Consider the following 24401-nt stretch of genomic DNA (forward strand, 5'->3'; position numbering starts at 1 on the left):
ACTACTGAATTTCAAATAAATAGGACATAAAAACATTATAGTTCAAGTGTAGGATTAAGGTAAACATTATTTGTCTTGATAGGTTCATCATGCCATCTACCAAAGCCTATACAGTAGTACAGTGGGATATTTTAGCACAAAGGGGAATTAAAATGGAATAGAATAGAAAAGTAAACTAAACAAATGTATGAATCATCATCACTGTGTAGCCTATATTTTCCTTCTCTCTCTCTCTCTCGCTTCTGAGACAAAAATAATGAGAGCAAGCAATGTGAACCCCCTTTAAAAAACAACTTAGTTCTCTACAAAAAAAGTTACATTTCATAATAGAAAGAAATCGAACATTCTAGATCCACTTCTTGTTCTTGAGCTAGGAGGCAGAAGAGGGGAATAGCAGTTGCGCACGCGCAGAGGTTCGCCACTTAGTAACGGAGGCAGCGCTATCGGAGTGTGGACGAGAAACAAACTGCGTTGGCCGAGAAGCACGTTGCTCCAAGGAAGGACTTGCAAGTGAAGTAGGCTTCATCCACGAGAAGAAACAACAAGGAGCTCGAGGTAAACGTCTAGTTTCTTTGTAATGTCAATATGTATCATGTCTTACACAATGTATCATTTAAATGTTAAACTACAATGACATGTGTTTTGGTGGCAGACATGCTTCTTCTGTGGATATTAAACTTGTCCGCACGCGTGCGGAATGTTCTGTTTCATGATGGAGTATTGTTAGCTAATGTAACGTTTGCTAGTTACAGCAAACCCATTTGTTTACGTTAAAGTTGATCAACTCAAGTGAAGCATCGAATTGCATTGATTTATTTTTGTTTGCGGCATGTTGCAACTCTTCTTCAGATATGGAGTTTTCTGTGTGTTCTCGGGCCGTGGTTAATTGCTTACTCTGCAACTAGACAGTACAGCAGAAGCAGGTCTACAAGGCCCGGGCAAAGTAAATAGCTAATTGACAGCGGCTGCGTCCTATGAAATGTCTGTCTTCGGATCTGTCATCAGCTTCTACCCAATGAGCTTATTCGACATCGGCGGCAGCTGCATTAGCAAAACGCGGACTAGCTTTTTGTTTTTACATAATTATGTTTTTCACTGTCTAACATCATAATTACGTTATGAGGTTAACGTTAGTGAAGAAAGCGTTATTTGTAAAGGAAATGGTTGTGCGGCAGTTCTGTCGACGTTGCACGCACGTTTCATCCGCGAGCTTGTTGAGTCAGATAATTATATAATCTGATATGTCGCTGTTTGATAACACTCAGATGTATTAAAAAATGCTATTTAACGTCATCTTAAATGCGCTGTATAATTACATTTTTTATTCTCATCAAATCAGTTTTGTTAGAGCTTCTGAGAATGTAAACAACATTGAACTCATTGTGCGCCATTTGCGTTACTTTTGTCAGGCTTGTTCTATCACTCAATGCTGCGCATGTCATAACAAACTACAGAGGCCTATCATGGCCAGTTTTGGAGTGATTTGCTGCTTTATAAATACTAGCAGAATGTTGTTACTTTCTATTCCTCAAAATGTATTTTATTCAAATCGTGTCAATGCTTAAAATGGCTAAGCATCATTCATGTACAAATCCGTGTCAGAATCAGCTATAAGTATTGGTCTCCAACTGAAGATGTCAGTTGCACTGAAAAAAGGAAATCCAACAGTCAGTAGACCCACTGGGTATTATGAAAGCATTGTTTACGCTAAAATTAAAACAAGTAGCTTTTTCTTTTCATTATAGATATTATATTGGATTGTTTAAACTATTACCCTGCTGACAGAGAGGAGGATTTTTTTGTTTGTTGGTTGAAGCCGATCAACTGGCATTCTCCACAATTTATGGCCTGATTGCACAACCATCTTCCTCTTGCTGAAATAAGGTCTAGTCGGCATCTTTGGGAAAATATATTTGATTTGATGACTTCGAAATGAAAATTATTTTGATTTGGTGCAGCAGTTGAATGGGGGTATTCAGAGTCTGAAATGAAGAGTAACAGATAAGTGCTGTTTTAGTTCTGCTGACAGTATCATCTGAGCCCAGACAGACATTCCCAGACTCAATTGAGTCAATAAGGCTGCATTTATACAGGCAGTCCCCCCAGAGCTGATCTGATTGGTCCAAAAACCAATTTGTGAAAAAAGATCAGAATTGGGCTGCCTGACATGTGCAGCCAAATGCATGCTTTAGTTCTACTTATAACCCCAGTAACACCTTGATCACACCGACAGCGTCATTGTGTTTTGATACACCAGAAGTACATTCATTTCCAATGGAACGCTGCGTTTGCCTTGCCGCATTGCATTGCAGAGGCAGATTAGGTGCGTTCTGTGTGGTGCATACGTTGGATTTATCGAACATATGCGTAAGACGGCTTGACAGAAATGGTAGTAAGAGGTGATTGTTGAACTTTTGTTGCCCACACATCCAGATGATGCTGTGTACCATTTTGCGCAATGACGCTGTAGGTGTGATCAAGGCGTAAGCAGTGTCAATTTACACTTTAGCTAATAGCATGGGAGTTCTGTGTTATTTTGGAGGAATAGCTGTGATCAGCACTTTTACCTGATGTGTTGTGCTGTTAAAAAATGGAGAAGAAAGTTGCTGTTGGGGTAGTAGTTAGGAATATGCATCTTTCCCTTTCAAGATGCGTATCTAGAGACATGGGCTCCGGTACCATACAATAACGATAAGTTTTAGTTTGAAAATATTCAGTACGATTCGATGCGCTAGGGCTGGGCAGTATACTGTATCTACCGGTATTGATGCACAGACCGGTTTAGGTTTTTACTTCACCTTCTATAACAGTATTTGAGTGTTTGGTTTGTTAAATGTGATTCTGTGTGTGTAACGTTCATTTTTATAGTTTGCTTTGCTACTTTGAGTCATTTCTCACTGCTCGCTTTCCACGCAGACCTAGCCCCGCCCCCTGTCACTCAAGGAGTGCATTTGTTCCTCGACCACGAAACACTTGCGTTCAGTCTGTATGGTCAATGCAGCACATGCAACAATGTTGATAACAATGCTATTTTCCCTTAGCTTCTTAACTTCTTGACGCTACCTATCCCGTTAGCGGGATAATTCTCATCAACAACCGCTGAATTGCAGGGCGCCACATTCAAATAATATTACTAAAAATATTTATATTCATGAAATCACAAGTGCAATATAGCAAAACACAGTTTAGCATTTTGTTAATCCACCTGTCGTGTCAGATTTTGAAAATATGCTTTACAGCGAAAGCAATCCAAGCGTTTAAGTTTATCGATCACTAGACAAAACATTATGAACACCTAGCATCAAAGTAGCTTGGTTGCGAAAATCAGAAAAGCAATAAAATGAATCGCTTACCTTTGCTCTTCGGATATTTTCACTCACGAGACTCCCAGTTACACAATAAATGTTCCTTTTGTTCCATAAAGATTATTTTGGATATAAACAAAATACCTCAGTTTGTTTGGCGCGTTATGTTCAGAAATCCACAGGCTCGAGCGGTCATGACAACGCAGACAAATTCCAAATAGTATCCATAATGTCCACAGAAACATGTCAGTTTTTTTTATAATCAATCCTCAGGTTGTTTTTAAAATATATAATCGATAATATATCAAACGGCACTGTCTTTTTCAGTAGGAGAGGGAGAGACGATGGCTGCCCAAGCTCTGTTGCGCAAGCAAAACTCATGCGAACACCTGACGTGTTATCTTTCTCACTAATTTTTCAAAATTAAAGCCTGAAACTGTCTAAGACTGACACCATGAGGAAGCGATAGGAAAAGGAATCTGGTTGATATCCCTTTAAATGGAGCGAAGGCAGGCTATGGAACATGGAGCTTTCAAAATAGAAGCCACTTCCTGGTTTGATTTTCCTCAGGTTTCGCCTGCAACATAAGTTCTGTTATACTCACAGACAATATTTTAACAGTTTTGGAAACTTGAGTGTTTTCTATCCTAATCTGTCAATTATATACATATTCTAGCATATGGTTCTGCGAAATAGGCCGTTTACATTGGGAACGTTATTTTTCCAAACATAAAAATAGTGCCCCCTAGCTGAAAGAGGTTAATATACATCCACTAGTGTTTTATAATTACACTATTAGTTTGTTACTTACATCTGCAAAAAAATTGTTGGTCTTTTCTTACCAAGTTGGGCTTAAATCGTGTTAGCTGCTAATCGCTAGTTAGTTAGCTGGCTGGCTAGCTAGCTAATAAATGTACTGAGTCAGAGCAAAAGTAACTAGCTAAACAACCAGATAATACCAGTGATGGTGTTAACCTAAATCAGCATGTTTGTGCAACCGCATCTTCTAAATCAAAGAGGAATATGCAATGCATGAGTATGTTAGCTACTTCATGAAGTAGCTAAGGGAACATTCAATGTAGCCAAAGATTATAGGAAACACTTATCAACACTTTGGTTCCTACCCTGCCACAATAACTCCTCTCTGGCATTTTAATTTGTCATGTCAAACAGTGTCTATTAGAATAATCATTCTATTTCCATGATTCCAACAGTTCTCTAAATCTCAAGTCAAATCAAAATGGTAACATTTGGTAAAAAAACAAAGCCTAGATTGTTTGCCCATATCGTGCAGCCCTACGTGGCAGTGTGGAAACGATCTCAAATGAGTGCAGTAAATGTAGAAATTGAAAATACTGAATTATTTGTACTTGAATTGAACAGTAGCCTGTTTTGTCTCCCCACTTTGGTTATGAAATCACCATCACCCACTAATGAACTGGTCAGATTAAGTGTTTGCGCTAGTAATGTATCAATATTTATTGTTTACAAATTAGCTATGACAAGGGCAGTGAATATGTAGCACAATTTTGGATTTCGTCCACAACTCAAAATCGAATGTTTGTGACGAGTTGAACGTTTTTACGGAGAGCTTCTCTTCTCTCACTGCGGCCATGTAGTGTGCCTCGCAAAACTGATTGTTCTTTGTAGAATAATCAACTCTACACTATATATATATATATATATATATATATATATATATATATATATATATATATATATATATATATATATATATATATATATATAAAAAAAAACTTTATTTAACTTTAAAGAAACTATTGCTGATGTTGAACCTGAACAATCAAAATAACATTTATTTTAATCCCTGTTCAACAGATGGCCTATATCCAAATCCGAATGGTCTCCAGTAGCATATTTTTATTCCAGTGAAACACAATTTAACAGCGCATATATATCAACCTAGCAAATTACATAGGCTTTATTAGAGTCACAACCTAAAGTCATCCAAGCCATTTTAGCATTTGAATGCTGAAGGTGTAGCATAGATGTGTAAGATCAGGAACAGGCCGCCTACCTTGCTTTGGTCAGCATGCGAACACTGGGCACTGTTTGACTAGGCTACTGATATTGCCTGTGGTTGTTTGGCAAGCATGCAACATCGCTTGTAAATCAATGACTGTCAATGCAGTTACATCAGGCCATGCTCCAGGATGACATGCCTGAGAGGCATTTTAAATCCATGGGGGTGGTGCAACTAGTATTGCTTTAGAGCCTTAACAATACAAGGTATATTGTCCTACTGCTGTTCAAATGTACAAAAACGTACAGTGCATTCGGAAAGTGTTCAGACCGCTTCTCTTTTTCCACATTTTGTTATGTTACGGCCTTAATCTAAAATTGATTGGATTAATCTCATCAATCTACACACAGAACCCCATAATGACAAAGCGAAAACAGGTTTTTATACATTTGAGCAAATACCTTATTTACATAAGTATTCCGGCCCTTTGCTATGAGACTCAAAATTGAGCTCGGTGCATCCTGTTTCCATTGATCATCCTTGAGCAGTCTCTACAACTGGATTGGTGTCCACCTGTGGTAAATTCAATTGATTGGACATTTTTTGGAAAAGCACACTCCTGTCTATGTAAGGTCCCACAGTTGACAGTGCATGTCGGAGCAAAAACCAAGCCATGAGGTCGAAGGAATTGTCCATAGAGCGCCGAGACAGGGTTGTGTCGTGGCACAGATCTGGGGAAGGGTACCAAAATATTTCTGCAGCATTGAAGGTCCTAAAGAGAACACAGTGGTGCCCATTCTTAAATGGAAGAAGTTTGGAACCTCCTAGACTTTTCCTAGAGCTGGCCACCCGGCCAAACTGAGCAATTGGGGGAAAGGGCCTTGGTCAGGGAGGTGACCAAGAACTCGATGGTCACTGGCAGAGCTCAAGAGTTCTTCTGTGGAGATGGGAAAACCTTCCAGAAGGACAACCGTCTCTGCAGCACTCCACCAATCAGGCCTTTCTGGTAGTGGCCAGGCAGAAGATACTCATTAAAAGGCACATGACAGCCTGCTTGGAGTTTGCCAAAAGGCACCTGAAGGACTCTGACCATGAGAAACAAGATTATCTGATTTGATGATGCCAAGATTGAACTATTTGGCCTGAATGCCAAGTGTCACATCTGGAGGAAATCTGGCCAACACCATCCCTACAGTGAAGCATGGTGTTGGCAGCATCAGGATCGAGTGGAAAGATGAACGGCGCAAAGTACAGAGAGATCCTTGATAAAAACCTAATCCAGAGCGCTCAGGACCTGAGACTGGAGCGACGGTTCAGCTTACAACAGGACAACGACCCTAAGCACACAACCAAGACAACGCAAGTCTCAATGTCCTTGAGTGGCCCAGCCAGAGGCCGGACTTGAACCCAATCAAACATCTCTGAAGGGACCTGAAATAGCTGTGCAACAATGCTTCCCATCCAACCTGACAGAACTTGAGAGGACCTGTGGAGAAGAATGGGAGACACTCCCCAAATACAGGTGTGCCAAGCTTATAGTGTCATACCCATTAAGACTGGCAGCGATTACAGCCTAAGGTGCTAAAACTAAGTAAAGGGTCTGAATACTTATGTAAATGTAATATTTTTGTATTTTTATTAATCTGCAAAAAGTTCTAAACCAGTTTTTGCATTGCCATTGTGGGTTATTGTGTGTAGATTAATGAGTGGGGGGGGGGAAAAAACATCAATTTCAGAATAAGGCTGTAACGTGAAAAAGTGAAGGTGTCTGAATACTTTCCGAATGCACTGTACACAACTCATCGTGCACACGAAAACACGTGATGGGAAGGTCACGTGTCCTACAAGCGTAATAGTCAGAAGACTCTGAAGCTCCTGCTGACAATTCCTCATTCTATATTTTATTCAGGTTATCTACTTCAACTATTTATACTTTCTAGTTTAAAAGTCGGTGGAAATATCTGGGGTCAAGAAACAAATGGGTTCGCCTACCAAAATGGCAACCTCAACGCTATAAGTTACTACTGATGCTAGTTTCAGCAACGCCATTTCGCTAGCTTTAGCTGAACAACAAGACCGGATGGAGGCGGTTGTTCAACGTGCTGTTGGTGCAGCAATTCAAAGAGTAAGGGAACAAGTTTCTACCTTGCAAGATAAGTTGGACACCCACATGGGATCAGTTCGAGCGCTAATAGAAAAGGTGGATTGCTTTCAGACTGAGGCAAGGGGTCTAAAAAGGATGTGAACCTCTGCACTTTGGAAGTTGAGAAGATGTGGTTAAAAATGGCGTTGCTTGAGGATCAACACAGACACAACGTGAGGGTCTCTGGGATTGCTACAAACCGGGAGGGAGGTGATGCAATTGCTTTCCTGCAATAAATCCTTCCCAAATGGATTCCGTCACTTGGTACTATTCCGATTCAAATGGAACGGGTTTACAACCAAAATGCAAAGGACAACCCACCCCTTCAATGTTTTCAGATACCAAGACCGCAACAATATTCTACAAGGACCCTGTGAAGCAAGAATGAATGCGCCCATTCAAGATGCCTGGAGAACCATACCTTGTTATGCGGACTACAGTGCCTTCACAAATCAGCGAAGAAAAGCATTTGCAGATGTCCAGAGGGAATTGTACTTGTAGGGCATACCCTCAATTCTGATCTATCCTGCCACCCTGCAACTTACTTTCAATGTTGATCAGCTATCCTTCTGGTCTACAGGCTCCCCCACAAAGAGTGCTTTCCTTTACGGAAGTCGAGGAAGGGCCTATACAGCAGTGTGCAACTGGGTGCTAAAGATGCAGCTAACCGGCTAGCTAACGTTTAGTTGACTACTCAACTCTCATCCATATTTGTTTTGGAACTTCAGGAACTTCTCCTAGTACCGGGACTGAATAAAATCTATTCCAATCACGGTATCCAAACAAAACAACTAAAAAGTAGAAAAAAATTAGACGATATAGTCAAGAGAAATTACACTTGAAGGTGTGAAGCCAAACTGGAAAACAAAAGTGGTTTAGGGAAATGGACACATTAAGTGATTAACGTTAATCACCCCAAAAGCTAGCAACATCAATCTCTACTAATCACGTTAACTTCAACATACCTCTATTTAAATATCATTGAAACTTTAGGTAGTCTGACGATTGCTGCAAATTCATGGGTTCAAACAGTGAAAACGATACCATATTTTTTTAAATAATACGCTACTAAATAATTACATCAAATAATGAGTCCAAATAAAGTCAACATGTTGAACCAGCCTCCAGCTCCGCTTGCCAGCTAATGTTAATCCTGGACCGCTGCGTATTGGCGAATTGTTCCATCACTATTAGTAGTGCTATGTAATTACGAGACACCAGTCAGCAGGTTTACTGGGACTGAAGGACCAGGGAGATGGCTGCTCTGCTAGATTGGGGTGCTAGATGGCAGTACATGCAGAACTGATTTCAACCATTAGTCAGACCTGTTGATTTCTGAATTGGCCCTAGTGACTTGGATGATCAACAGACAGACATAGTATAGTACGTTTTCAGTTGAGTGATGTCAGCAAATGGTGCTTCAAAGATGGGATGTCTTCATAACTCCAGACTGTTTTTGTTTTCCCGTTGAAATTATACAATGTGATGTGTGGCAATGCGCTTCCTGCAGTTGTCATGGCCAGTTCATGTGGAGATTTGACATAATGCTAGTCTCTTGTTTTTGATGTTCTTCTGCTGTTCTACAGGTAGGCCTTGAATGTGCCCATGATGACTAAGACTCCTCCCGACAGAAGAGGGATCACCTTTGAGGTGGGAGCACAGCTGGAGGCTCGCGACAACCTGAAGAACTGGTCAGTGTCATTTCCATCTGATTACTGTCTGGCCAGGTTTCTAATGTTCATGTCCTATTGTTCTTGTCTACCATTATCAGTCTTATTGAACATCCTAACTCTCTACTGCTCAGGTACCAGGCCAGCATAGAGAAGATAGACTATGAGGACGAGAAGGTTCTGATCCACTACCGTCAGTGGAGCCACCGCTATGACGAGTGGTTTGACTGGACCAGCCCCTACTTGAGGCCCCTGGACAGGATCCAGTTGAGGAGAGAGGGTCTGCAGGACAAACGGTCCAGCCCGGTGAGGGAGACTAGTACACTGACATAATGTTGTTACCCAAGACCAGTGGTTCCCAAATATTTTATAGTACCGTACCCCTTCAAACATTCCTCCTCCAGCTCCGTACCCCTTCTAGCACCTGTTTTTTTTTTTTGCCATCATTGTAAGCCTGCCACACACACTATACAATACATGTATTAAACATACGAATTAGTGAGTTTGTCACAACCCGGCTTGTGGGAAGTAACAAAGCGCTCTTACAGGACCAGGGCACAAATAATAATGTAATAATAATCAATAATTTTGCTCACTCTCACATAGGTATGTGGTTGCAAAGGGCATCAGTGTCTTAACTTCTTATGGCGGAACCCATTGACAACATTCCGCTGAAAAGGCAGCGTGCGAAATTCAAAAATATGTTGTAGAAATATGTAAGTTTCATACACTAAGTGCAATACACCAAATGAAAAACTTTGTTCATTTACCCATCGTGTTCGATTTCAAAAAGGCTTTACAGTGAAAGCACAACATATGATTGTTAGGTCAGAGCCTAGTCACAAAAACACACAGCCATTTTCCAGCCAAAGAGAGGAAAAATTAATCACTAACCTTTTGATCTTCATCAGATGACACTCGTAGGACTTCATGTTACACAATACATGTATGTTTTGTTCGATAAAGTGCATATTTATATCCAGAAATCTCAGTTTACATTGGCGCGTTACGTTCAGTAATGTTTTGCTTCCAAAACATCCTGTGATTTTTCAGAGCCACATCAATTTACAGAAATAGTAATCGTAAACTTTAATATAAGATACAAGTGTTATGCACAGAATTAGAGATACACTTCTTAATGCAACCACTGTCAGATTTCAAAGAAACTTTACGGAAAAAGCAAACCATGCAATAATCTGAGTACGGCGCTCAGACAACAAATCAATCCATACAGATATCCGCCATGTTCGAGTCAACAGAAGTCAGAAATAGCATTATAAATATTCACTTACCTTTGATCTTCATCAGAATGCACTCCCCGGAATCCCAGTTCCACAATAAATGTTTGGTAAAGTCAATAATTTATGTCCAAATACCTCCTTTTTGTTCACGTGTTTAGCCCAGTAATTAATGCGCAATCGCTTAGTTCAAAGTCAAAAAAGTTATATTACAGTTCGTAGAAACATGTCAAACGAAGTATAAAATCAATCTTTAGGATGTTTTTATCATGAATCTTCAATAATGTTCCAACCAGAGAATTCCTTTGTCTTCAGAAATGTAAAGGAACTCAAGCTAACTCACGTGAACGTGCGTGACCAGCTCATGACACTCTGCCAGACCACTGACTCAATCCCCTCTCATTCCCCCCTCCTTTACAGTAGAAGTATCAAACTAGGTTCTAAAGACTGTTGACATCTAGTGGAAGCCTTAGGAAGTGCAATTTGAACCCATAGACACTGTATATTCGATAGGCAAAGAGTTGAAAAACTACAAACCTCAGATTTCCCACTTCCTGGTTGGATCTTTCTCAGGTTTTCGCCTGCAATATGAGTTCTGTTATACTCACAGATATCATTCAAACAGTTTTAGAAAACACTGAAGTTTATATCTAAATATACTAATAATATGCATATACACTGCTCAAAAAAAATAAAGGGAACACTAAAATAACACATCCTAGATCTGAATGAATGAAATATTCTTATTAAATCCTTTTTTCTTTACATGGTTGAATGTGCTGACAACAAAATCACACAAATTCTCGATGGAAATCAAATTTATCAACCCATGGAGTTCTGGATTTGGAGTCACACTCAAAATTAAAGTGGAAAAACGCACTACAGGCTGATCCAAGTCAAAATGAGGCTCAGTAGTGTGTGTGGCCTCCACGTGCCTGTATGACCTCCCTACAACGCCTGGGCATGCTCCTGATGAGGTGGCGGATGGTCTCCTGAGGGATCTCCTCCCAGACCTGGACTAAAGCATCCGCCAACTCCTGGACAGTCTGTGGTGCAACGTGGCGTTGGTGGATGGAGCGAGACATGATGTCCCAGATGTGCTCAATTGGATTCAGGTCTGGGGAACAGGCAGGCCAGTCCATAGCATCAATGCCTTCCTCTTGCAGGAACTGCTGACACACTCCAGCCACATGAGGTCTAGCATTGTCTTGCATTAGGAGGAACCCAGGGCCAACCGCACCAGCATATGGTCTCACAAGGGGTCTGAGGATCTCATCTCGGTACCTAATGGCAGTCAGGCTACCTCTGGCGACCCCCCCCCCCCCCCAAAGAAATGCCACCCCACATCATGACTGACCCACCGCCAAACCGGTCATGCTGGAGGATGTTGCAGGCTGCAGAACGTTCTCCACGGCGGCTCCAGACCGTCACGTGCTCAGTGTGAACCTGCTTTCATCTGTGAAGAGCACAGGGCGCCAGTGGCGAATTTGCCAATCTTGGTGTTCTCTGGCAAATGAAAAATGTCCTGCATGGTGTTGGGCTGTAAGCACAACCCCCATCTGTGGACGTCGGGCCCTCATACCACCCTCATGGAGTCTGTTTCTGACCGTTTGAGCAGACACATGCACATTTGTGGCCTGCTGGAGGTCATTTTGCAGGGCTCTGGCAGTGCTCCTCCTGCTCCTCCTTGCACAAAGGCAGAGGTAGCGGTCCTGCTGCTGGGTTGTTTCTCTCCTACGGCCTCCTCCACGTCTCCTGATGTACTGGCCTGTCTCCTGGTAGCGCCTCCATGCTCTGGACACTATGCTGAGACACAGCAAACCACCTTGCCACAGCTTGCATTGATGTGCCATCCTGGATGAGCTGCACTACCTGAGCCACTTGTGTGGGTTGTAGACTCCGTCTCATGCTACCACTAGAGTGAAAGCACCGCCAGCATTCAAAAGTGACCAAAACATCAGCCAGGAAGCATAGGAACTGAGAAGTGGTCTGTGGTCCCCACCTGCAGGACCACTCCTTTATTGGGGGTGTCTAGCTAATTGCCCATAATTTCCACCTGTTGTCTATTCCATTTGCACAACAGCATGTGACATTTATTGTCAATCAGTGTTGCTTCCTAAGTGGACAGTTTGATTTCACAGAAGTGTGATTGACTTGGAGTTACATTGTTGTTTAAGTGTTCCCTTTTATTTCTTTGAGCAGTGTATTAGCAACTGGTACTTGCAGTAGCAGGCAGTTTACTCTGGGCACGCTTTTCATCCAAATGTGAAAATGCTGCCCCCTATCCCAAACAGGTTAACAGCGCGATTTGCCAAGGCAAGAAACTGTGAGCTCAGCCCTATCCAGAAATCTGGCAGTGGCTTCTGATTTAAATTCACAGAACTGCTTGTTTCAATTTCGATGAGGCTCTCTTGTTCAGAAATCGGTAAGTGGACTGGAGGCAGGGCATGAAAGGGATAACGAATCCAGTTTGTCGTCCATTTTGGGAAAGTACCTGCGTAATTGAGCACCCAGCTCACTTAGGTGCGTTACTATATCACATTTGACATTGTCCGTAAGCTTGTTCATTTGCAAACACAAAATCATACAATGATGGAAAGACCTGTCTGTTGTCCTTGTTAATGCAGACAGAAAACCGCTCCAACTTCTTTATTATAGCCTTAATTCTGTCCCGCACATTGAATATAGTTGCGGAGAGTCCCTGTATAATCCTAGATTCCGATCATTCAGGCGAAGAAAAAACATCACCCATTTAAGCCAGTTGTCTGAGAAACTTGTCATCACGCAAGCTGTCAGACAAGTGAAAATGATGGTCAGTAAAGGGAACTTTAAGCTCGTTTCTCAATTCAAAATACTTTGCCTCTTGATAACCAGCGTATATTGTAAAAGTGTTACATGGTCGCTGCTCATATCATTGCAAAATGCAGAAAATATACGAGAGTTCAGGGGCCTTGCTTTTAAAAAGTTAACCATTTTAATGTAGTGTACTGTAGTTTCCAAAACGTCTTTCAAGCAGTCAGGCATTCCCTTGGCAGCAAGAGCCTCTGTGGATGCTGCAGTGTACCTAAGTGATGTCGGGAACAACTGCTTGCACGCGCTTTACAACTCCACTATGTCTCCCTGTCATGGTTTTTGCACAATCAGTACAGATACCAACACATCTTGACCACAAGTCCATTTTATGTCACAAAGCTGTCCAGTACTTTAAAAATATCCATTCATGTTGTCCTGGTTTGCAGAAGAGGATGTCTTCCTTAATTGACCCCCCCCCCATAAACGTAACGTACATATACCAGGAGATGTGTCAGGCCCGCCACGTCTGTCTCATCCAGCTGTAACCCATATAATTTACTGGCTTGTATGTGAAGCAGTAATTGTTTCAAAACATCTACTGCCATGTCACTGATGCGTTGTGAAACAGTGTTTGATGAAGGCATAGTCTGTATAGTTATTTTTTTTTCTTTTTTTTTTTACACACAATTACATGTAGATTAAAACAAAAATGGAATTACTTGGTGTACCTCCAACGGCATTGCGCGTACCCCATTTTGGGAATACCTGCCCTAGACGATATCCGACGTTAACGCAGAAAGCCTAAGATTAAACAACCTCAGAGTCTGGTTGAACTTCCATGACTTTGAATATCAAATTAGTGTTTAACTTTTCTTTCCCTTCCAGGTGTTTCGGGTGAATGAGAAAGTCTTGGCCTGTTGGGTAGACTGCCGCTACTATCCTGCTAAGGTTCTGGAAGTCAAAAGAGATGGTGGGTCCTACACTTCCACTGGATAGAATCAAATGTTTAATCAGAAATGCATTGCATTCTAGTTACATTGGGTAAATATTCTGACCACGTTTGTTCTCTCTTCAGCTTCCTACACTGTAAAGTTTTTCGATGGAGTTGTCAAGACTCTTAAGCAAAACAAAGTAAAGCCATATAAGAAAGAGGTGAGAGCTCCATGTGATTGTTAGTTCATGGTGTGAGAGGATGGTTGATGGGGTTACCTTACAGTTTTATGTCTCAATGTGAATAGAGTGGGAAGGCCAGGGAGAGGGACAGAACTCAAAGTGAGCAGAGCAGTGGGAAAGAGGAGAACGGGAAAGCCCTGAGCGATGAATCCAAAAGCGGCTCTTCAGACCTGGATGGAGAGAGCAATGGAGAGGAAAAGGAGAGAAGAGAAGACGGAGAGGAAAAAACGCTGAATGGCAACTTTGAGACCTGTGGACAGAAAGGGAGCCTAAACAGAGAAAAGGGGGCAGGAGGAGGGAAGAGAGAAGATGGGCAGGTTGTCCAAACTAAATCGGAAGATGTGAATGTAGAAGGGGAGCGAGTGATGCGCAGTACCAAACAACAGGGGGAGAAGAAAGAAGAGTGTGCATCGGGACAGAGTCCCCAGCTGCCCAGGGGGAACCGGTACCGACCCTCTGAAGGTATGTAAGTTACTGTAAGGCTTTGACAGTGAAACAATGGAAAACTCTTTTACACATTTCAGAATCATTAGATTGAAATTGAAAGTGTCCCATGGTTGTGCTCAAGTCCTAACGGGGAAGGAAAGATGATAGCTTGGCTTATGGCTTCGCTTTTGTGAAGAACCAGAAAGTTAAATTGAATCGTTAGAGCGTATTAGGACTGGTTCAGTAACTTGTTGCTTGATGGTTAAGTGAATGAAGTCTGTCTCACTGACCTTTCGGTTCTTGTTGTTTACAGAAAGTCAACGTGAATTGAGGAAGAGGAGGGTGTCTCTTGTACAGATGCCACCACCAAAGAGGAGAAGGCCAGACACAAGTAAGGGTCTGCATCTAATCTATGACTTGTTGTGTGTTACTGACATTCAAAGCCCTGTGTCCTTTGTTTATAACTCCTGCCCTTCCCTCTCCAGACAGAAACAGCCAGTCTCAGCAAGCAGGATCAGATTCCGTCCCAGCGTCCCCAGCATTAACTCCAGACCAGACAAACACCCAGACACCCACAGACGCTGGTATCGAAGCCCAATCAGATATAGGTAAATAAGATGGAGATGAATATGCTCATAAATAAGACAATCAGCAGGTGTTTAGAAGACTTCTTGAGCTGTCCTAACAACTTCTGCCTATTTGAATACGGGTAGGAGTGCTGCTATAGGATACATTTAGCTTTTTAGATAATAATGAGTAACAGAACTTGGACAGGGGGGGGGACCTGATCCTAGATCAGCACTCGGACTGAGCAGCTTTATGAATACAGGCCCAGCTCTTACATTGAGATATGAGATTAAACTTATTTCGGGATCTGTCAACTCCGTGCCAAAAAAAGCTACAGTTGATCTATTGTGTGTTTCTTTACAGAATCAATACTGAAACGCCAAGTCCATCTGCCTACCACCCACAAGTACAGCAGAGAGCCATGTGAGTACAGCCTCATTCTCACACACACACACACACACACACACACACACACACACACACACACACACACACAACTTCCATTAAATGACATGTTGTTCCTTGTATCTCTACCTTAGTGTATCGAGTCATCAAAAACCAGCCGCCCCCAATCCTCTCCATTGAACTGGACCACAACCCCTTCAAGTGCAAGGCCCCTGGCTGTCTGAAGTCCTTCCGGAAGGCCTCTCTCCTGCACTACCACGTCAAGTACTACCATGCAGACAGCGAGCACGCCTCTGAGGGCAGCATGCAAACCCGGGCCTCAGAGAAGCAGGTTGGCTCTCAGGAGACACCCAGGAGGAGACGCACCATGTCAGGTTCTATACGTGAGTAGTAGCACTCCGCCCCATGGATCAACAAACCTGAGCTCAATCATACTACAGTTACAGTTGAAGTCGGAAATTTACATACACTTAGGTTGGGGTCCTTAAAACTCGGTTTTTCAACCACTCCACAAATTTCTTGTTAATCTTGTGACTCTCAAAACCCGGGTCCGGGAGCGTAATCATCGCCTGACACTAATTAGCATAACGCAACGGACATAAATCTTCCTAGAAAATATTCCTATTCATGAAAAATCACAAGTGAAATATATTGGAACACAGCTTAGCCTTTTGTTAACCTTTCTGATCTCCCCATCCCGGATCCGGGTTCGTGAATACAGACTCAAGCTCATTACCATAACGCAACGTTAACTATTCATGAAAATCGCAAATCAAATGAAATAAATATGCTAGCTCTCAAGCTTAGCCTTTTGTTAACAACACTGTCATCTCAGATTTTCAAAATATGCTTCTCAACCATTGCAAAACAATCATTTGTGTAACAGTATTGATGGCTAACGTAGCATTTAGCATTAGCATTCAGCTGGCAACATTTACACAAAAAAACAGAAAAGCATTCAAAAAAATCATTTACCTTTGAAGAACTTCAGATGTTTTCAATGAGGAGACTCTCAGATAGCAAATGTTCAGTTTTTCCTGAAAGATTATTTGTTTAGGACAAATCGCTCCGTTTTCTGCGTCACGTTTAGCTATGAAAAAACCCCTGTATCCAGGATTGTGTAAATCTATCAGCAAGCTCATTAGCATAACACAACGTTAACTATTTATGAAAATCGCAAATGAAATGAAATAAATATGCCATCTCTCAAGCTTAGCCTTTTGTAAACAACACTGTCATCTCAGATTTTCAAAATATGCTTCTCAACCATAGGAAAACAATCATTTGTGTAAAAGTAGCTAGCTAGAGTTAGCATTTCGCGTTAGCATTTAGCGTTAGCATTAGCGTTAGCATCCAGCACGCAACATTAACAAAAACATAAAAGCCTTCAAATAAAATCATTTACCTTTGAAGAACTTCTGATGTTTTCAATGAGGATACTCTCAGTTAGATAGCAGATGCTCAGTTTTTCCAAAAAGATTCCTTGTGTATTAGAAATAGCTCCGTTTTATACATCACATTTGGCTACCAAAAAAAATCCATAAATTCAGTCCTCAAAACGCAAACTTTTTTCCAAATTAACTCCATAATATCGACTGAAAACATGGCAAACGTTTTTTAGAATCAAGCCTCAAGGTGTTTTTCACATATCTCTTCATTGATACATCGTTCTTGGATACATGCTTTCTCTCCTGAATCCCAGGAGAAAATGACCGCACCTGAAGATTACGCACAAATTTAGACAAAGGACACCGGGCGGACCTCTGGAAAATGTAGTCTCTTATGGCCAATCTTCCAATGATATGCCTACAAATACGTCACAATGCTGCTAAGACCTTGGGCGAACGACAGAAAGTGTAGGCTCATTCCTTGCGCAATCACAGCCATATAAGGAGAGAATGGAAAACAGAGCTTCAGAAATTCTGCTAATTCCTGGGTGATGCATCATCTTGGTTTCGCCTGTAGAATGAGTTCTGGGGCACTTACAGACAAAATCTTTGCAGATTCTGAAACTTCAGAGTGTTTTCTTTCCAAAACTGTCAAGAATATGCATAGTCGAGCATCTTTTCGTGACAAAATATCGCGCTTAAAACGGGAACGTTTTTTATCCAAAAATGAAATAGCGCCCCTAGAGCTCTAACTGGTTAATCACCCTGTCATCTCAGATTTTCAAAATATGCTTTACAGCTAAAGCTAGACAAGCATTTGTGTAAGTTTATCGATAGCCTAGCATACATTATGCCTTGCTAGCAGCAGGCAACCTTGTCATGGAAATCAGAAAAGCAATCAAATTAAATAATTTACCTTTGAACTTCAGATGTTTTCACTCACGAGACTCCCAGGTAGATAGCCAAAGTTCATTTTTTCCCAAAATATTATTTTTGTAGGCGAAATAGCTCATATATCAACCGGGACAATTGGTTTCTCAGAAGCGATTGGAATAATGCCTACCTCTGTACTTTACGCAAGATTTTCTCCGGGAGCATCATGTGACCACTTGCGCAATGTAGCCCCCTACGGGTATTCTTCAACATAAATGCGTAAAACTACGTCACAATGCTCTAGACACCTTAGGGAATACGTAGAAAGCGTAAGCTTGTTGATGGTACATTCACAGCCATATAGGGACTCATTGGAACGCAGCGCTTTCAAAATATGGGGCACTTCCGGATTGGATTTTTCTCAGGCTTTCGCCTGCAACATCAGTTCTGTTATACTCACAGACAATATCTTTACAGTTTTGGAAACGTTAAGTGTTTTCTATCCTAAGCTGTCAATTATATGCATATTCTAGCATCTTGTCCTGATAAAATATCCCGTTGAAAACAAAAAATGAAAATACTGGGACTGGTGTACTTTACAAAATAGATGGTATCAATGAGGGAGGAAAATTATGTGGATATATTGAAGCAACATCTCAAGACATCAGTTAAAGCTTAGTCGCAAATGGGTCTTCCAAATGAACAATGACCCCAAGCATACTTCCAAAGTTGTGGCAAAATGGCTTAAGGACAACAAAGTCAAGGTATTGGAGTGGCCCTGACCTCAATCCTATAGAACATTTGTGGGCAGAACTGAAAAAGCGTGTGAGAGCAAGGAGTCAGTTACACCAGCTCTGTCAGGTGGAATGGGCCAAAATTCACCCAATTTATGGTGGGAAGCTTGTGGAAGGCTACCTGAAATGTTTGACCCAAGTTCAACAATTTAAAGACAATGCTCCCAAATACTAATTGAGTGTATGTAAACTTCTGCCCACTGGGAATGTGATGAAAGAAATAAAAGCTGAAATAAAGCATTCTCTCTGCTGTTATTCTGACATTTCACATTCTTAAAATAAAGTGGTGATTCTAACGGACCTAAGGCAGGGAATTTTTACTAGGATTAAATGTCAGGAATTGTGAACAACTGAGTTTAAATGTATTTGGCTAAGGTGTATGTAATCTTCCGACTTCAACTGTACGTTATTAACTGACCCAGTTGCTTGTGTCCTGTATATCCATCCATGAACAATAGATGCATCACATTTTATCTCTGTGCATTGCTCCACTGTACCACAGACTCTCCCCTGGGTGACAGGCAGGCTGCTAATGGGATGAACCGTCATCGTCAGAGATCACTGAGTGAGAAACGGAAGGAGAACCAGCAAACCAACAGCAGACCCCATGAAGAAAGAGAATGGAGCGCCAGTGAAACGGGTGAGGGACATTTTTATCTCCGATTTTACCATCGTTCTTGACTGAGAATATCAACTTGGATGTTGAACTACTTTTTATATCCCTGCTTTGCTTACTCAGTTCTTTTGTTTACTTCAGGGGAAAAGATTAGAGGGAAGACTGAAAGAGACTTCCTCCTCAATAAACAGAAGAAAAGGAAGAAGACTGGGAGGTCCAAGTCAGGTAAAATGTTGTTGACAGAATGAGTGTGTCTGGAGCCTTTATCAGTTGACAGTACTTCTTTAGTGGAATCTGATTTGCCTAAATCTATCTGCCTTTAGAAAGCTGGCCACATTCTAACAAAATATATATTTGGTTTGTAATTCTCAGTTAATGTTCCAGATGATTCAGTATTCCACATGAGCTTTGAATGTACTGACCCAGTCTCAAACCTGCATGTGCTTTCCCCCCTGACAGAGAATACGAATGGTGAGGAGAACATAGGCATCTCCTTATTTAACTCTACTCAGTCCAATCTGGTATCCAAATTCTCCCTCTTGCACAAACACAAGTTATCTTACGACTCAAGTCCAGAACACATCACAGATCAGGTGCAAGAAGACGGTGGGTACCAAGACCTTACATCTTCTTTATACTCCTCACTCTGTCCTTTTTGCTTTATTCATGTTAGCTATTATTCACAATTCTCCTTCCTCTCCACTTAGGCTTGAAGTGGTATCATCATGTTTTAGGGCCCTAGTGTTGTCCTATAATAATCAGCTAATTTAAAATCTTTTAAAATGTTAGCCTGATTGTCAAACTACAAATGCTTGGCATATTTGTTTTTCGGTCCACTCAAAATCAGACAATTATGTCAACTAAACATGGTTTTGCTTTCGATCCTCTGAATAGATGAAAGTGATTGGTCCACAGTCAGTGCTGAGTGGAGTGATGAGTACATGGAGGCGGAGCTGGATGTGACCACTCCCATGTCGGAACAGAATGTATCCATGGTGACCAAAGGCTCTGACACAGTGCGCTGTGTCTGTGAGGTGGAGGAGGAGAATGATTTCATGATTCAGGTGAAGCTCACCGAGACTCACGTTAGTCACAGAAGAACCTTTAACACAACACTGTTTTGTTGCTTTTTGTTTTTCACGTGTTTTTTCCATTGCATAATCATATGTGAAGTGACAATGTCCTGTCCCTTTCCTAGTGTGATGAATGTCTGTGCTGGCAGCATGGCACCTGCATGGGCCTCTTTGAGCACAATGTGCCTGACACTTATAGCTGCTACATTTGCAGAGACCCACCAGGTAATCACACCTCAATATAGTATTAGATCGCCAATGGGTTTCCGGTCTTTGACAGTGTACATGAACGTGTATCTTGCCTGTTCTCTCAGCCCAGAGACCGAGCCAGCGTTACTGGTACGACAGGGATTGGCTGAGCAGTGGTCACATGTATGGCCTGTCTTTCCTGGATGAGAACTACTCCCACCAGAACAGGAAGAAGTTAATGGCCACTCACCAGCTCCTGGGTGATGTTCACCATGTCTTTGAGGTGCTCAACGGCCTGCAGCTTAAGATGAGCATCCTCCAGTGAGTACAATGGAAGTAACTGCAAATACTTCCCATATATGTAATGTTTCACCATTTTGGGTGTGATTGGTTCTTGGATGATCCATCTTCAGTGGCTGTGAATTAGCCCTCACCTCGCTCTATCGTCCTCTACAGGACTCAGACGCACTCTGACCTGAAGCTGTGGCGCCAGCCCTGGAAGCAGGAGGAGAAGCTTGGTATGAGCTACAGTATGGCGACCAGCAGGACCCCTTCACCTGCAGCCAACGACCGAGAGGGGGGCGAAGCGCTAAAGGCAATGTCAGCCTCCGCCCTCTCTGAGAAGGCCAAAAGGGTTCAGATGAGCCCAACATCCTTCCAGGACTTGAACGCTTCCTACATCAGCAGTGAGCACTGCTACCAGAAACCGCGAGCGTATTACCCAGCGGTGGAGCAGAGGCTGGTGGTGGAGACACGGGGAGGCTCTGAGCTGGAGGACAGTCTGAGGAGCACAGAGAACCTGCTCGAACAGGAGCAACGCTATGGTGGCCCACTGGACCCAGACAGAGCCAAACTGTACCCCAGCTCCCTGCTGCAGGACCGGGCCAAGATTCACCCCATTACCCTACAACCAGACAAGGTCTGTACTCTTTCTCTAAAATGATTGTCAGTAGTGAGATACTTATGGTGAAACAAGTGGTGAAGTGATGCTAGCTGTAAGCTAAAATAGATGGATTTATGACAAACCAGTTTCCATTTGACTTAGATGGCATGTTTTGTTCTTTTTCCAGGGTCTTGATTTGTATAAGAAGCTGTATGTGGGTAGGGAGAGTGAAGTAGAGGTGAAGACTGAAGAGGCTGAGCCCAGCCCAGACATAAAGCCAGACCCAGAAAAAGACAATGTGCTGCATCAGCAGTGGCAGATCAACCTTTTGGATCACATAGAGGCCATGCAGAACCAAGTCACACACAGGATGGACCTCATTGAGAAAGAGCTCGATGGTGAGACTTACGCAACACAGATTCTTCATTTATAAAGATACTCAATAAAAGTCCTGTCGAAGAAAGATACATTTCTCATGGATGTAAGGTTTTTAGAACTCTTATTTCTCGCTCTTTCGGTCTCTCCCCTTTTCTTTTCTTCTACCTCCTTCTCCTTCTGATGATTTATCTGCAGTGTTGGAGAGTTGGCTTGACTACACAGGGGAACTGGAGCCTCCTGACCCGTTGACCCGGCTGCCTCAGCTCAAACACCGTATCAGACAGATGCTCACAGACCTGGGCACGGTGCAGCAGATCTCCCTCTGCTCCTCCTAAACATGAGGGCGCCACTGAGCTCAGCACTTCACCACAGACAGCAGGGCGTAAGCAAGCAATGCTACGGTACAAACGGTTGTTTAGTAGGTTACAGGGGCAGAACCTGCTACTACTGATCATTCTAGAATCAACCATCTAAAATGTATGGTATCTTGCAACAATGATACAGGATAGATTGGACTACTTTTCTGAAAAATAAGAACATAACCATGTTCAGTGCTTTTGATTGTAAGTTAACCCCTCCTAATAATGTAGTTCTTGTAAAAAATTATTAATACTTGCTTTGTTTTTGCTAAAATAATCTATCTGCTTTTTTGATTAAAGTCGATGAATGACTTTGCTAAAAGGTTCAAATAAGGTTGAAATGTAGGCCACTATAGGCTTCATTCTACTGTAATTCTATTAAGATTTGTGTTACCATACCAATGTTTGTTCAAAGTAAGCAAATAGGATTTGATGTAGATATTTTCAAGTTTCAAATGCATATTTTGGATCAGGGTTGTAGTTAAATGCATATTTTTAAAAATAGCTTAATGATGTGTTTTAAGATCATAAAATAAGTATTGAAAAAGAGCGAAAGTTCCTTTTTAAAGGGAGGGAAACTATTTTCATATTTGCAAATAAATATTGTCCTGTCTAGTCCAGAATGTTCTTGAAGTTAATAAATGTTCCCTTCCTCATAAATATTGATGTAGTACAGTACGAGTTATTCTTTAAAGTACATTGTTTGCAAAAGCCTCAATGTTGGCAAACTAGATTTTGTAAATTGTAATATTTCTAGATTTTTTAGATATTTAGTTGTGATGTTTGGTTTTTTGTATGTTAGAGAAGTAAATCTTACTGGTTAAGTATCCAGAACTTATTTCATGTTTTTCCATGTGGGCACTGTGCTCTTGTCTTTATATTTATTGTGATTCAGAATTTAATTCATGATTTTGCATTTTTTTTTCTTTGTCACACAGTAAGTAATGTGTACGGCACAAGGTGCATAGAGTATAGGACTGTCACAGTATATTTAGTACTGCAATACGCAGTACATGGCCTGTACACTAGTGACTGATGGGTCAGCTTTTTTGTTCACCCGCAATTTCTAATGACTCATCCGCAATTGCTAATAACCCATCTGTAACCACCCGACTGTGGTAAAGAGAAAATCTGAGACCCGCAACCTGTAAATATAGAAAAATGTGTAGGTCCCTTTTTCTCTCGAACAATTACATTTTTGTTAAACGTTTCTTGATTTATTTCTTGAACGTTTAGGCCTATTGAATGCCTAATGTTTTGTAGATTTCTTTATTTTTCTCCCACAAACAGTAGCCTAAATTGGCACCTTGTGCAAACTTATGCACTATTGCTCGATTAAAAATAAAATAACCTCTACGTAGCCTATAGATATGAATTATACATGTATGAATTCTTTATCTTTGCATGTGAAATGGGTATTGGACATCTGACTTTATTTTGACCCATTTCAGAATTCTTTGTTGTCCCTTACTGTTTGTTTGAATGGTTAATATTTTATTTCAACTGTACGTTGGCATACAGTGTCAGACTTATCAATGTATGTGTTTTTTTGTTTTGTTTTTGTTTTTCAAGAGTACTGAGATTTAGCTTTACCCAGAGTCCCAACACTAGAATGGTGCAGTAACTCCAGTCAACTGTAGTATTTTGGACGCAGCATACTGCAGTTGTACTGCACTGGAACTGCAATCTTTTTATAAGGGTTTGTTTAAGAAATAATTATTTCAGATTTCCATGCAAGAAAATAAACCAGCTTTATCTAAATTACCTGTAATCTGTATGTTACTCTTGAAATGTGGTGAATGAATCGGACTATTACACTATATACAAAAGTATGTGGACACCCCTTCAAATTAGTGGATTTGGCAATTTCAGACTCAGGTGCATTTAAATCGAGTATACAGCCATACAATCTCCATAGACAAACATTGGCAGTAGAATGGCCTTGCTGAAGAGCTTAGTGGCTTTCAAAGTGACATCGTCATAGGATGCCACCTTTCCAACAAGTGAGTATGTCAAATTTCTGCCCTGCTAGAGCTCTTTGGTTCAATTGTAGCCTCACACAAGCCTAAGATCACCACGTGCAATGCCAAGCATCAGCTGAAGTAGTGTAAAGCTCACCGCCATTGGACTCTGTGTTCTCTGTA

At 41.5% G+C, this 24401-nt stretch overlaps 1 protein-coding gene across 2 annotated transcripts; it reads left to right on the forward strand.

The window, feature by feature from the left end:
- Window positions 1-405: 405 nt before the first annotated feature.
- phf20b (PHD finger protein 20, b) lies at window positions 406-24019 on the forward strand. Of its 2 annotated transcripts, none has more exons than XM_021616047.2 (19): window positions 406-555; window positions 9019-9123; window positions 9237-9408; window positions 14019-14103; window positions 14209-14285; window positions 14372-14768; window positions 15046-15129; window positions 15218-15340; window positions 15663-15722; window positions 15839-16087; window positions 19262-19399; window positions 19517-19600; window positions 19835-19981; window positions 20270-20439; window positions 20574-20673; window positions 20763-20958; window positions 21094-21556; window positions 21708-21918; window positions 22094-24019. In XM_021616047.2, the coding sequence occupies exons 2-19, from the start codon at window positions 9038-9040 to the stop codon at window positions 22231-22233; spliced, it is 2982 nt and encodes a 993-aa protein (XP_021471722.2). In that variant the 5' UTR covers window positions 406-555; window positions 9019-9037; the 3' UTR covers window positions 22234-24019. The 2 variants fall into 2 exon arrangements, with proteins under 2 accessions (XP_021471722.2, XP_021471723.2); XM_021616048.2 differs by having other exon boundaries at window positions 15046-15123.
- The last annotated feature ends 382 nt before the right edge of the window (window positions 24020-24401 follow it).

This window comes from Oncorhynchus mykiss, chromosome 9 (genome assembly GCF_013265735.2).
Source record: "Oncorhynchus mykiss isolate Arlee chromosome 9, USDA_OmykA_1.1, whole genome shotgun sequence".
Taxonomy (NCBI): Eukaryota; Metazoa; Chordata; class Actinopteri; order Salmoniformes; family Salmonidae; genus Oncorhynchus; species Oncorhynchus mykiss.

What these genes read in the sequence shown, in the direction of transcription:
- phf20b (XM_021616047.2), top strand. Translation starts at nt 9,038, where the DNA reads ATGATGACTAAGACTCCTCCCGACAGAAGAGGGATCACCTTTGAGGTG. An exon ending in AAGGCCAGACACAAGTAAGG is followed by an intron (nt 15,130 to 15,217) that starts GTCTGCATCTAA and finishes TTCCCTCTCCAG; the next exon opens with ACAGAAACAGCCAGTCTCAG. An exon ending in AGATCAGGTGCAAGAAGACG is followed by an intron (nt 19,982 to 20,269) that starts GTGGGTACCAAG and finishes TCCTCTGAATAG; the next exon opens with ATGAAAGTGATTGGTCCACA.